Source organism: Microcaecilia unicolor, chromosome 3, assembly GCF_901765095.1.
Source record: "Microcaecilia unicolor chromosome 3, aMicUni1.1, whole genome shotgun sequence".
Classification (NCBI taxonomy): Eukaryota; Metazoa; Chordata; class Amphibia; order Gymnophiona; family Siphonopidae; genus Microcaecilia; species Microcaecilia unicolor.
Window position 1 is genome coordinate 465,664,326 of NC_044033.1, and position 14,961 is coordinate 465,679,286.

A 14,961-nucleotide genomic window follows, 5' to 3' on the forward strand; every position below is an offset into this window, starting at 1 on the left:
CGTTTTGTGGAATGGTTCCAGAGCAGAATTGGAATGATTTTTCTGTGGACTCCATGATATCAATGCCACTGTATGTTCAAGGAAATGGGCATTTCATTGGAGTTCCAAAATTTACATGCATTGTTATAGAATATGGCCCCCTGTGCCTAAATCTATGTGCCAGGATTTCCGTCACATTCTCGGTGTAAATGGATGCATGTAGTTTTAGGCACTAGGATATCAACCAAGCATATTCTATATACTGCGCTTAAATCTAGGTGCCACTTATAGAATACACTTAAGCGGAAATGTTTTTCGCATGGATTTTTTAAGCACCATATATAGAATCTGGCCCTTAGTCTGCACTATTGATTAACATGTGTTAAATGCTAAGAAGCCCATTTAATTTCTATGAGCTTCTTAGCTTTTAGCGCACGTTAATCATTAGTGCGGGCTAAATCCATTAGCACAGCTTAAAAAAAGTAGCCCTAAGCACATATAGACCTGTTTAGGTTAGATTTCTATAAAGGAAAGTAGGCACCTAATTTTAAAATTGGTCTCACAGAGTGCACACATATTTGTACCTGCTATTGAAAAAGTGTACATTTTTGCAAGAGCATTTATGCACTAACTGGGATAGTTCTAGGATTCTGTTTTATAAAAACTCATATGTATTTGTGTTGCAACCTTCTCTCGTTTTGTGGAATGGTTCCAGAGCAGAATTGGAATGATTTGTCTGTGGACTCCATGATATCAATGCCACTGTATGTTTCACAATGCATTGTCACTTGGAAATGACTGATTCTTTTTAGACCTTTGCATTTTTAAAAGCATGGTTACATTGCAGACCACTGAATACCATAATGATGTGGACAGAATTAATTTGCTTAATTTTGAAAGTTTCCATCCTTATAATTTAATATCTAGCTTGCCTTACAGCCAGTTATCAAAGTTGCACTGAGTGTGTTCATATCTACAGGATTTTAAGTATCATGCTTGAGATATGATGGATTGGTTGACCATGCAAGGACATCTCACTTCTATTCTCAGGAACGCTTATAAGCATGCTCACTGTTCTCATCATAAATGGCTGCTGGAATATCACAAGCAAGAGAGATGGATAGGATTGCCTGTGTTTTAACATGCATGCTGGGTACTCCTCAAGTGGTCAAACTCATTCAAATATTTTGTCATGATTAGCCCCTTTACAATTATTTCAAGATCTGCTACTGGGAATGTATCAGAGGAGACATAATATTGGTGAACTATTAATGTTTACACATGCACCTCCAACTTCTAGTTTCACACAAAACTTGTGGCAAATGTTTTTGGTGTGATTACACTATTGAGGTTGAATCATGGACAGTACGTTCACTTCATCAGACTAATATAGACTGTACTTCTACATATGTCAATTACATTATTATGTGCTTCTGTGGACTCTTGTATATATGACATACCACAGAATTTATTCACATAAGACAAGGGCCCTTTTCCTAAAGCTAGAGTGGCGGATGCTTGGAATGCCCTCCCGCGGGAGGTGGTGGAGATGAAAACGGTAACGGAATTCAAACATGCGTGGGATAAACATAAAGGAATCCTGTTCAAAAGGAATGGATCCTCAGGAGCTTAGCCGAGATTGGATGGCAGAGCTGGTGGTGGGAGGCGGGGCTAGTGCAGGGCAGACTTCTACGGTCTGTGCCCTGAAAATGACAGATACAAATCAAGGTAAGGTATACACAAAAAGTAGCACATATGAGTTATATTGTTGGGCAGACTGGATGGACCGTGCAGGTCTTTTTCTGCCGTCATCTACTATGCTACTATGTTATCACATGCTAACAGACATTTAGTGTGTGCTAAATGCTTGTATCCTATTTTATACCAATGGGCCATGTGTAACTTAGCGCACGCTAATGTCCGTTAGCACGCACTAAGCTTTAGGAAAAGGGCAACTTAATATAAAAGTAGCCTTTAAAAATAGGCATATGTTTGAAAATTCTATAGATGCCCTGTTATAAAATTCTCTCAATAATATTAATTTATACTCTCACAATTTAGTATATTCCTCAAAGCATATTAAAACAGTGGTTATGATCAATAAAACCACCTGTGGCTGTTGAAGCAATAATATAAAACAGCAAACGTCACTTACTGGAACAAGGAATTTCTTAATTTCTTCTAAGGCATGACTCATGCGTGAATATGCCTCCCCTGGTGGAGCAAATACTTCAATTAATACATGAAGCTCATCACTCAAGTGAACATATTTGGCTTCTCCACTCTTCCTCAGTTCTTCCTCCTATATATAAATAAAGATTGTTTTTAAAAACAAGGACTTATTAATTATTTAACATTTACAGAGAGCATGACCAGTGGGAAACCTACTGAAAAACAGAAATCTAGGACAAAACATGTTTGAGTGCTTGAAGCATAATCATCATGTATATGAATTTGTAATGGTAGATCAGCAGAGCTTAATATATCTAATTGTGATAAGCGATTCTAAAGCATTCTGAGATTGTGCAATGGGAATAATATATATTTAGATTTAATAGAAGGTTTTTCTTCAGCTATTGATAAAAAAAAGCACTGATGGTGCTATGATTTATTCTGATACGTTTTTCTTTCCTGATAAATGAATGTATTTAGAGGGTTTTTTTCTCCATAAGTATACAGTTCATGAGCTTCTATATAGATCATAGTGCAAGTATACTACAGAGTGGATATTCTGTCTGATTTTGGTAATGACTGCTCCAATCCTCATAACTAGTAGTTGCTTTTTGTAATATGAAGCATGCATGCTGACTGATTTTCAGAAGAAATATTTCCTTAGAAAATGAGCTTGCAAGGTGTACGTACAACCTACAAGTACAAAGCACCTGCATTCCTGCATGTTGCAATAAGGAGACTTAAATATCTATGGGGAAGAAAACTATGCAAATCAAGCCCACGTGGTCTACAGTAATCATGACATGCTAACTTTTAATACAGAGTTCCTGGAATGGCAAGCACAGAAGAATAAAACCTAATGAATCAGGAGAAAATTCTAGCATTGTTACAATAGCTAGTATTTATTTATCAGCAGAAGTACACAAAACCAATCCCATTATATCTTCTTCGGTATCAATACTTTACATAATGAGACACAGTAAATATGCTGATCCCAAGGTAGATAACAACACCAGAATTTCTTGGACTGTTTTGTATTGAGTCTCCCATGTTTGTAATAATGAACGCAAATCTATAGGAGCAGCCAGCAAGCTTGTTGAAAGTGGCTTTTCAGAAATATGTGCTCATTAATTCTACTGTTGCTACATTTGCTATTTCTATATAGTATCTGTGCATGAATGCAAATTAAGAAAATATATTTTTAAGAAGTTTATAACATAAGAATGGAGAGTTAGAATGTATGGCACCAACTGAAGATGGTGGAGGGAAGATCCACTTGTATCACAGTATCCTTTTGGTTAACAATTACATCTAAATACTGGATAATATTAAAAAACAAAAAAAGCCACATAAATCATGATTCTGTCCATGTTCTGCTCAAACCTCACCCCTGGACATGCATATGCCCAAGTATGCCCTGCATGGAGGCAGGCTGTGTAATTTTTATGAATATATGTTAAGTATTGCCTATAAGAGATTTATTGCCTGTACCTTTGATTTAGAACTATGCCCTTGAACTACAAATCCCAGTAATCTGGTAGGTCTCTGTAATAGGCTCTTCCTGAGCACATGTCCCAGGTCCCCGTGTCTTGTGGGGCTCTTCCTCCTAGCTTGCCTTGTTCTTCAGTGCATGCTGGGCTAGTTGTCCTCCCTTTCTCTCTCCATCGGGTCTGTAAGTGTTTGTCTAAAGCATTCTCCTCTGTGAACTGAATCTGCCTATGCTGTAGTTTGCTGTATGACTCCCTTCAAGCTACTGTGATGCTATTAAGATTTCACCAGTGTAAAAATGTAAACAGCATTAATACTCAGCATGTTGCTCTTCACTCAACGTGTAATTAAACTCTGGAATTTGTTGCCAGAGAATGTAGTAAAGGTGGTTAGCTTAGCGGGGTTTAAAAAAAGGTCTGGACGGCTTCTTAAAGGAAAAATCCATAGAACATTAGTGAATTGACTTGTCCTCCCAGCTTCTCTCTTGCATGGAGAGAGAGCTGGTGGAGATCAGACTCCCAGTTTACAACGTGTGTAGCGGATGTATGCTAAGTGGCATCTGATGCATGTAGGTCCTTTACATCCCAAATTCTTTACTGCTAGGTCGGTGGTAAGGTCTGAGACCCAACATGGACACATGGCAATTTTGATTTTGCCGCACTTCCATTTTCGTGAAAAAGAGGGTTTTTTTACAGGTGTGCTGAAAAATGATTCTGCGTGTGCCCAAACCCCACGCCTACACTACCGCAGGCCATTTTTCTGCATGCCTTTGTAAAAGGACCCTTAGGTTTGGTTGAGACAGGGTGTGCAAGCAGTGGTTCTGTTCCATCTAGATTATTGCAATGCAGTGCACATTACTAGGGCTTCAACAGAAGATGCTTGTTAAACTTCAACTAATCATAGTAGAGCTGTATATCATATCTACATTTTCCATCCATAACGGATAATCGGTTGGACACTATCTGGATATGCACATTTCAGGGGCCATCTTCTAACTATTTCATTAAATATGACTTTCACCCCACCTACTACAAATAGCGCTAGGCAGCTTATATAATAAAACACTCAAAATTAATCAGTGTAACACTAACCCCCTGTTTATAAAGCCGCACTAGCAGCTTCCAGTGCGCATGGCTTTGTAGAGAAGGGGGTAACAAAATCAACATGACATATTGCAATTCAATAAAACAAATAAAAACAGCCTAAAACTATAAAGTTATTTGGGGGGGGGGGGGGGAGAGATGAGCTTTATGTTTTTCCTGATGTCTCTAGGGCCGCTCAACTTAGAAGAAAAGCTTTTTAAACTTTTAAATCTTGAGTATTGGCCCTAGAGGCAACTTTTTTCCTTAAATATCCATAAGTGTCTTATTGCTTTTCAGAGAAAGGAATTTATTTTCTGGGAATCTTTTCAACTAGAAATTTTTCTTAAAGGGCACGAGAAATGATAAACTTGGTATTAGGAGTTAATTAGATATTATAACTCAAATATATATGAGTGTATAACCAATTAGCACATGCAATAACTGTAGTTGCCTATGGGGATATTGTACACGGTTAATGTGCGTACATGGTTAATGCGCGTTGAAAATGTTAACATGCCTATAATACGGCATAGTAAACAGGGCCCTTGATTTCTAAGTTGTTGTTTTTTCTTTGATATTGGTGCTTTCTTCTAGATGTGGGCTAGATGGATGATTATGTTTGTTGTTACTTCTTAATTTATGAGTAATGAATGTGCCATTGTTGAAGCGCCGGCGCCATGCTGTGTCATGCCCATCAACATGGGAGTGTTCGGCAGTCTATTGCTCGGGTCTGGCCCTGCTATTGGGAGTGCTACTGCCTCTTCAGATCGTAGGAGTCCCTGTGCAGACAATCCTTGTCCTATTGCAGGCATTGGCGGCGGATTCCTAATCTCGGGGCTGAAAGAAGTATCTACTTCAAGCTGTGGGAGCAGTTCACCTCCCACCGTTCCCACTCGCAGTGAAGATTCACAGCGTTCAATAGTTCCTGGAATAGTGAAGCAATCCATGGGCCCCACTGTCTGCAAGCCAGGTGCAGTGGGGCTTGAACTCTGTCTGCCTCTCCGTTTAGGCATATGTTGAACAAAATATATTACTTAAATTAGTATGGCGTCAGCGCGAGTCCAGGAGCAACTTCACGGTGCTCCCTTCAGGCTGCCACATTGTCCCCCGAGACATTTTGATTTAATGCATAAATATGGATGTGGCATGAAATAGACAAAGTAAGTGAAGACTTGATACCCATATATTTTTAAGAAATACTACTGCTACTACTATTTAGCATTTCTATAGTGCTACAAGGCGTACGCAGCGCTGCACAAACATAGAAGAAAGACTAATAATCATAAATGAAAGCTTTTATGTCGCTGTGGTGCCAATGGCATTTTTGGGCATTATGGTTAACTTTATATAGTGTTTGCATCATGTGGATGTTTGTAAATAGTGCTATTTGAATGAATGAATGAATATGGTTTTGGCATGAGGCACATTAGGTGTTCCGGCTGCAGCGAACGAGAGAATTTAGCAAGCGTAGCGAACTGGGAGCAGATAGGCACGCGCTGCAGCACCCCCCCACAGCGGCGTGCACCCGGGGGGGGGTGTCATTTCGCGGGGGGGGGGGGCGCATCGGCGATCCGCCCCGGGTGCCGTAGAGGGTAGGAACGCCACTGGTCACATGAAATTATATGTTTCATTGAATAGCATGTCACTATGGATAATACACTGACTTAATTGTTCTGCCTTCACATACACTATCACACTATGGTCTTCTGTTGCCTGTTTGTGAGTATATATTCTTTTTAAACTTTGATTGCTGTTACATTTAATGTTCTTTTAAATTAAAGTTCTCTGTTTTTATTGTTTTACTATTTTATAGTTTTAATATGATTTTCATTATTTAATACTTTCTCGAGTTATTGTTTGTAAGTTTTGATTTATAATGATGCTGTAGATTCAATTTGTATGTTTTTATCTTGTAGTTTTTTTTTACCCCTGACACAACCTGAGGGTGAAACATGGCCACGTCGGGTAACTTTTAATAAACATATATAATATATTTATAATATATTTAATTTTGTAGCGTAAGTGTGTACCCGGTGGTAAACAGGCAGTGCTGTGCACTACCCGGTTGCCACTGAGTTAGCATGGGAGACGTTACTGCCACCTCAATGGGTGGTGGTAAGGGCTCCCTCCCTCCCCCCTGAAATGGCCACGCAGCAAGTGCTTCACTTGCCGCACAGCCATTTCCTCAAAAAGAGAAAGACCTACCTTTTACCCACTGCGGTAAATGGGGGCCTCGGCGCACATCAAAAACATACTCTGATGCTAGCACAAGCCCCCTTTTGCCGCAGCTTGGTAAAAGGGGTCGTAACTGATTAGTGCAGAAATGGCCACTCTTAGCCCCCAGACACATCCCCCTCAATGAGAATATTAAAATGTTGTTTTAATATTCTCGTTGGTTTGCATGCACACCTTATAATATTACTGCGAGACACCTCAGCAATCCCACGATAAGACCTTTTCAGCTGTGGTAAACATGCACTAGTGCTTACTGTAACTTAGCAAAAGGACCATTTAGAAAGAAACAGAGATAGGGATGTAGCAATTTAGGGAAATGGACTAAGAACCAAAAGCCATGTTTCTATCACTGACATTTATTATGACATTGGCCAAGCCAATATGGACTTTGCTTGCTTCTCCCCCTGCCCCATCCCTGCCAAAAAAAAAACATGAACATTCTGCTGCCTTTGCATTATTAGAAATAGAGATGAAAATTGAAATGTTCAGCAAAAATGAAGCAATTCTTTGCCTTGCATGCTAGCTCTTTTGAACAATATATTTGCTGGCATCAAGCATGGCACAGAAGAATATCAGTGAGGTGAAACATAGACTGTCATGCACTATTTAGTGATGAATTAACTGACAGAAGAAAGTGCAATACTGTCAGATTATGAATGATCATGACTGGACTGCGCAGTACCTTTGTTTGTACACAGTAGAACAGAACATGCTAAATTAAAACAGAAAAAAAAGTTAAAATAAATATCTTGTCTGTTAATAATGAATTGGAAAAATGGATGGGCTGCAAACTGAATAAGTTGGAATCTGGAGATTACAGGTGCTTTTGTTTATTAATCTGCCCTTTGTACTGAATTCTGTAAGAGGAGAGACAAGGAAGAGTAGTATGAAGTCTAAATACTAGGACCAAAATTAAAGTAATTGAGATACAAAATGAGAAAAAAAAAAGCACCAAGGGTCTAATATTCAAAGAATTTATTCTTCTAACTTTGAGAGTTACACCTCTAAATTGGCCTCTTTAAAAATTTACTAGGGCTGAGTGCATACATTTATGCTTAAAATTTCACTAAAATGTTAATTTAGGAGCATAAAAAGTGGGTAGCAACAGGGACAGATATAGACAGGGAAGTTAGGAGCATAGCGCTGATTTTCAGCACTAGGCTCTGAGATTAGGCTTATAAATCTAGACAAATGAATGGCAGTCCTAAATTTGTATGCATAATTTTTAAGCTTCTAAATTGAGATAAACATAATAGGATCTTACGTTTGAATGAAAATAGGGTACACATTTAGGAGTCTAACTTTGGAGAATTGAAAGGCGATTCTATAACTCGGTATCTCCAACTTACAAATACAATTTATATAGTATAAGTTACACACATTGCATGACACCATTAGGCATAAGAACATAAGAATAGCCATACTGGGTCAGACCGATGGTCTATCTAGACCAATATCCTTCATCCAATAGTGGCCAAACCCAAATAGTTACAACACTCCATGCTACCAATCTCAGAGCAAGTAGTGGCTTCCCCCATGTCTATCTCAATAGCAGACTATGGACTTTTCCTCCAGGAACTCGTCCAAACAATTTTTAAACCCAGATACGCTAACCGCTGTTACTATATCCTCCGGCAATGAGTTCCAGAGCTTAGCTATTCTTTGAGTGAAAAATATTTTCTCTTATATATTTTTAAAGTATTTCCAGGTATTTTCATTGAGTGTTCCCTGGTCTTTGTACTTTGAAAGAGTGAAAAATCAATTCACTTTTATCCATTCTACAGCACTCAAGATTTTGTAGAACATCTATTTACACCAGCAATAGACTTGGCATAAATAGCATAAATATTCATGACTAAATTTGTATGCCAGTAGTCTATAATGGAATTGGAGGGGGGGTACTTCTATAGAATAAACACTCCCCACACTGTACTGGGCTAACTAATTGTCCCCTAAATGTAGGAGCCCAGCTTATCTTTGAATATCAAGCCACCAATTTTGGGGGCTCTGCAAGTGTTATCTTTATGAAACCATCATGAGGGTAATCAATCCAAAATCAAAATGAAATGATGTTAATAGGGGATCAGAGAGTGTCAACTGCTGAATCAATATCAAGGTCTTAAGCTGCTTCAGGAACTTCTACAAATTACATTTCAGGCATAGCAAAAGTGGAAGCTTATTGAAGAGTACAAGTACTAAACAGTAAAAAGCTGAACATCTTATTATTGTGAATCTACCTGGGCAGTAGTGATCAAACAGCTAAAGCAGAGATCAGCCATACAGAACTCAAAGTCCTGGATTTCAAACATTTGGATTTTAGTAAAATGGGGGAGTACCTGAAAAAAAGAGCTGGAGGACATAGGAGAAATGGAAAGTCAATGATCCAGACTGAAAGGAGCTACAAAAATGTCTACAGACCTTTATGTAAGGAGAGTAAATAAAGGCAATAGAAAAAGAAAACCAATATGGTTGTCTAAACAAGTGGCTGAGAAAATAAAGGGAAAAGAGTTGAAGTTCACAAAATACAGTAAAACTTGTTGGTGGAGGAGTACTTTGTACTTATGAAGGCCTGAACCAAGCAGTTTCAGTGCTGCTAAATATCTAATATCTAAGAATTAATGTACAGACGATGGGAAGTAGAAATTTCTCTTTTTTCTGTAAATTACAATGCAGGAGAGAATTACCCTTTTTTTTTTTTTACAACACCTTATTTCCTTCTCTGCCTAGAACAATTCAAACACTATCTCCCTGATACCTGGAGTCAAAAGCAATAGTTCTATTGACAAGAGAAACCTAACACCTCTATAGCAACTGGAAGCAGTAGTTAACTTTTGTCTCCTCTTTTAGAATAGGGGAAATACTAATTAAAGGTTTGAGAAATGTAGGTATAGATGAATAGAAGAGGTCCAAAACATTTGGACAACAGACCAAATGCATCTTCAAAAGGAAATATAAACAGATGCTATGTATTTTATTGATACTAGAGATCCTGACTGACTGTAAGGTGCTAACTAAGGGGGTGTGACAACCCCTCCCCCTTGTGCTCCCTTTTTGTCTTGTAAGGGAAAAGAGACCCTATATAATATTTCTCCGCCAGATAGGAAGTTGGGCAGTGTACATCTCTTTTGGCTCCCAAGCCAGGGAGTTTGAAAGAATGTCCTGCTTCCACTTTCCATTGTAATTTCCATTTCTATATATATGTTCTCATTTCTGTCATATTCTAGACTATTTCTATGACTATTTTTCTTAATTTTTTTATCCTAATCTTTGGATAATTAAATAAACCAGTGTTAACCCCAGGAAGCGCTTCCTTGGTCTCTTTTTGTCTTGGTTGCAGTCTAAAATAGTGCTACCAGTTGTCTGGTTCTTTTAAGGTACCGGTCGAGGGGATTGTATTTGTGTGAGTAGTGCCCAGCCGTGATTAGAGACTCTGGAGGCGTGGCACGGAAAGCACAAACAAACTCAAGAAGAGAAACACAAAAAAAGAATACCAAATGAAACCAAAATAAGTGAAGAGAGATATACGGCTGGTGAAAGCACAAGTAGAAGAACAAATGGCTAGAAATGTAAGGAGGGGTGACAAGAATTTTTCAGGTATATTAGTGAAATGAGGAAAGCTAAAACTGGAATTGTGAGAAAGAAAGATGCTGTGGACCACTATCCTGCTTATAATCGAAAGAGAAAAACAAATTGGGAGATGGGCGTCTTTCTCCCGTGGGCGCCTGATAATCGAAAAAAAAAAAAGGTGTTTTACCGCGATTTGGGGTCACTTTTTTTGGACCCTTTTTTTACACGAACAGGTCCCAAAAAAGTGCCCCAACTGACCAGATGACCACTGGAGGGAATCGGGGATGACATTCCTGGCCTCCCCCAGTGGTCACTAACCCCCTCCCACCAAAAAACCCCCCACTTTAAAAACTTTTTTCCAGCCTCTATGCCAGCCTCAAATGCAGTACCCACCTCCATGACAGCAGAATGTGTTCTATCCTCTGACAGCCTTTCGCTGGTTCTGATGTGGGTCTCGGGTGAGTGTGACACCTTTTCTGTTATGCGCACTGCAGAGTCACATCAGCAATGCATTGTGGTGGATTCCACTAGCTTGTGGCAAATGCTCACGATGTTGGTAGTTGGTAGGCTCTACTCCCATGGTGCTTTCCCCCCTGCTGACTGGGTCAGAGTGTGCCCTGTTTTGTTTCCGGTAGTCCATGAGGTAGTGCCCTGTTTTGTAAGCCAGTTTTAGATCCCTTAGATTTGTTTAATAAATCTTTGGTGACAGGAGAGATTTTATGAGACTGGAGAAGAAGCAGGAAGCTACAGGCTGGTAAGTCTCACTTCAGTCATTGGAAAAGTAATGGAAGCACTGCTGAAGGAAAGGATAGTGAATTTCCTGGAATCCATTGGCTTACAAGATCCAATGTGCTAGGTAGGTGTGTTTGATACACTGGGCACTTTTGTATTGGTTGCTGGAGGCTGATGTCCAAAGGCTGTTTCCCTCCTCTTTTCCTTTCCATGTCATCTCTTAGATTGGGTGTTGCCTGCAACACATTCTAGTAGATATGGAGGGGCATTTTTGATATGATGTCTAAGTCAGACTTTGGCCCTTTTGCACTAAATGTCCCAAATCCAAATAGGAAATATAGCCATTTTTGAAACAGCAAAATGCCTATCTTTTTTTTTCCAAAAATGGTCACATGCAAAATGTTTTTGTGCTGTGAGTTCATCCTTTTATCCAGGTGAAAAATGAAGAAAATCAATCCATTAGGATGTAGGAGGAGTCAGCATTCTTAGTAGGCTGGCCACACAGACATCCCAGGAGAGCACTGGGGCACCCTAGGGGGCACTGCAGTGGACTTCACATAAAAGCTCCCAGGTACAGATCTCACCATTACCCGCTTATACTGTATGATGAGCCCTCCAAAACCCACCAAAAACCTACTGTTCCATATTGTATACCTTATGGGTGAAGGGGTCACCAATATGTGGGTACAGTAGGTTTTGGGGGAGTGTAGTGGTTCACACTTTCCACCACAAGTGTAACAGGTAGAGTGGGATATGGGCCTGGGTCCTTCTCTCTGTAGTGCACTCCACTGACCACTACACTACTCCAGAGACCTGCTTACTGCTCTAATAAACCTGGCCATATCATCTGAAGCTGGCATAGAGGCTGGTAAGTAACATTTTTAATCACACCTTTGGGGGTGAGGGTGGGAGAGGGTCAGTGACCACTGCGGGAGTAAGGTAGGGTTCATCCCTGGTTCCCTCCAGAGGTCATCTGGTCATTTAGGGCACCTTTTTATACCTTATTCATTCTATAAACAGGTCTAGACAAAAATGTTGAAGTTTCAGCCCTAGATGTTTTCGTTTTGTTCCATTATGGCTGTGAAAGTGTTAGGAACGCCTTAAGCTCACCCCTGAAACACCCCCAACATGCTTACTTGTGATGTGGATTCACTTCAGATGAACTGCATAGATAAATGTCTGCAAAATAGGTTTCAAAAATAAAGATTTACATGTTTTGAGAAGAAATTCATCCAAATGTTGATTTTTTGACACTTTTTGGATCTTCTTCTCTTTCGAAATTGAGCCCCGTGGGAGTTGTGGGCACACTATAATGAGGATAGCTGCATACGTAGGCCTTGATTAGGGATAGAGCTGTTATAGGGGTGCTATGTCTGTGATACTTACATTGTGCCCTGTGGCGCTCCCTTATGCACTAGATTAAGGCAGGGTCTTCTCGGTGTATGCGCCTGTACCAGTGCTGGATTGATTCAAAGTCCCAGTGGATGCCAAAGCATCTGCAAAACACAAGTTGGTGGAGACAGGGTTCGTGATGGGCCTTCTTGGCTTCATATACATTATTATTTTTTATGACATGTTGTACAGTGTTCCTCACATAGCCTGTGACAGATGGCAACAGGCAGATTGAGGGGGGGGGGGGTGGGCTGAAGGGGTGGGTATGCAATACGCAGGCACAGGTGCTGAGAGAGCTGAGGTGACCATGGAGATCGAGGATGGCATGGTGGCCTTTCTGTGGAGCATGTGCACTGTTGCTGGGAATTGGGGTTGGGGTTGGGCAGTGGGGTAAACCAGGTATGCCTTTTGGGTGACTCAATGTACTTTAGTGAGCTACTGCCAACATTCCTATCAGTATGTAGGTGGGGGGCAGGAAGCGTGGGTGGGTGGAAGGGGGTCCAGCACTGAATGGTTAGTGAAGGGGCCCCATAATTACTTGTCATTGGATATTTTATACATTCTGATTTCATCAATGTTTTGTTATTTTTTCGTAGGAAAAATCAGCAAGATGTATTGCAATAACAAAGGTACCTCACTGTATATGACCCTGATTGATTGGGGCTTTGATCCTTGTGTGTGGGGGGGTGCCTCTAATGGATCTCCATGTCCTTATGGAGACATGGGGGGGAGAGAGGTGGTGGTGTTGCTTAAAATTTTCTTTGGCACAGGAGGACAAGTTGCTCTCCTGCTTATAATTGAAAGAGAAAAACGCCTATATTGCGACCCAAATCGAGAGATGGGTGTCTTTCTCCCGTGGGCGCCCAAATCGGTATAATCGAAAGCCGATTTTGGGCGTTTCCAACTGCAATCCGTCACTGAAACAGGTAAAGTTGACAGGGGCGTGTTGGAGGCGTGGTGAAGGCGGAACTGGGGTGTGGTTATCGGCCGAGGAGAGATGGGCGTCTTTAGCTGATAATCGGAAAAAAAGGCGTTTATACCGTGATTTTGGGTCACTTTTTTGGACCCTTTTCTTTCACAAACAGGTCCCAAAAAAAGTGCCCCAACTGACCAGATGACCACTGGAGGGAATCAGGGATAACCTCCTGGACTCCCCCAGTGGTCACTAACCCCCTCTCATCAAAAAAAACCCACTTTACAAATTTTTTTTCCAGCCTCTATGCCAGCCTCAAATGCCGTACCCACCTCCATGACAGCAGAATGTGTTCTATCCTCTGACAGCCTTTCCCTGGTTCTGATGTGGCTCTCAGGTGAGTGTGACACCTTTTCTGTAAAGGGCACTGCAGATTCACATCAGCAATGCATTGTGATGGGTGTAGGGATTTGGGCTCCGTGATTCCACTAGCTTGTGGCAAATGCTCACGATGTTGGTAGCTGGTAGGCTCTACTCCCATGGTGCTTTTCCCCCTGCTTACTGGGTCAGAGTGTGCCCTGTTTTGTTTCCGGTAGTCCATGAGGTAGTGGCCATTTTTGTAAGACAGTTTTAGATCCCTTTCACGTGTTAGCCATGCTACAGAACTTAGTTCTTCCCTTGAATGTGGCTGAAAGAGGGCATTGTACAGCATTCTGCCAGCTCTGACCTACTGCTCATCTCAGTACCAGGGAGACTCGTTGCCAGTGGGGCACAACCTCTGATCTGCAGTTAACTGTGAGTAAGCGTGCTTATTCCAATAAAGGACGTTTTCGGAGAGATTAGTCTTCAGGTGTCAACTGGTGTGCCAATGTTATATAGCAGCAACAAGTCCTAGAGGCCTGCGTGTATGCAGGTCCCTGGATCATTTTTAGTGGGTACCGCAGTGCACTTCAGCCAGGCGGACCCAGGCCCATCCCCCCCTACCTGTAACACTTGTGCTAGTAAATGGGAGGTCTGCAAAACCCAATGTACCCACATGTAGGTGCCCCCTTCACCCCTAAGAGCTATGGTAGTGTTGTACATTTGTGGGTAGTGGGTTTTAGGGGAGGGGGGTTGGGGGCTCAGCACCTGTGGTAAGGGAGCTATGCATGTGGGAGTGTTGTCTGAAGTCCACCGCACTGACCTCTAGGGTGCCCAGTTGGTGTCCTGGTATGTCAGGGGGGGCGAGTGTACTATGAATCGTGGCCCCTCACACGACCAAATGGCTTAGATTAGGACGTTTTTGAGCTGGGCGTTTTTAATTTCCATTATCGCTAAAAAAAAAAAAGAAACCCAGCTGAAAAACGTCCATTTTTTCAAAAATACGGTCTGTCCCGCCTCTTCACGTACCCGTTTTTGGAC

The 14,961-nt window shown here is 41.0% G+C and overlaps 1 protein-coding gene across 2 annotated transcripts in view; it reads right to left on the minus strand.

The window, feature by feature from the left end:
• Positions 1-14,961, minus strand: part of KHDRBS2 (KH RNA binding domain containing, signal transduction associated 2) — an 852,627-nt gene that overhangs the window by 373,555 nt on the left and 464,111 nt on the right. For both annotated transcript variants that reach the window (XM_030198996.1, XM_030198995.1), the window contains exon 4: positions 2,135-2,281. In XM_030198996.1, coding sequence (XP_030054856.1) covers positions 2,135-2,281 — 147 coding nt within the window. The remainder of the gene's footprint in view (positions 1-2,134; positions 2,282-14,961) is intronic.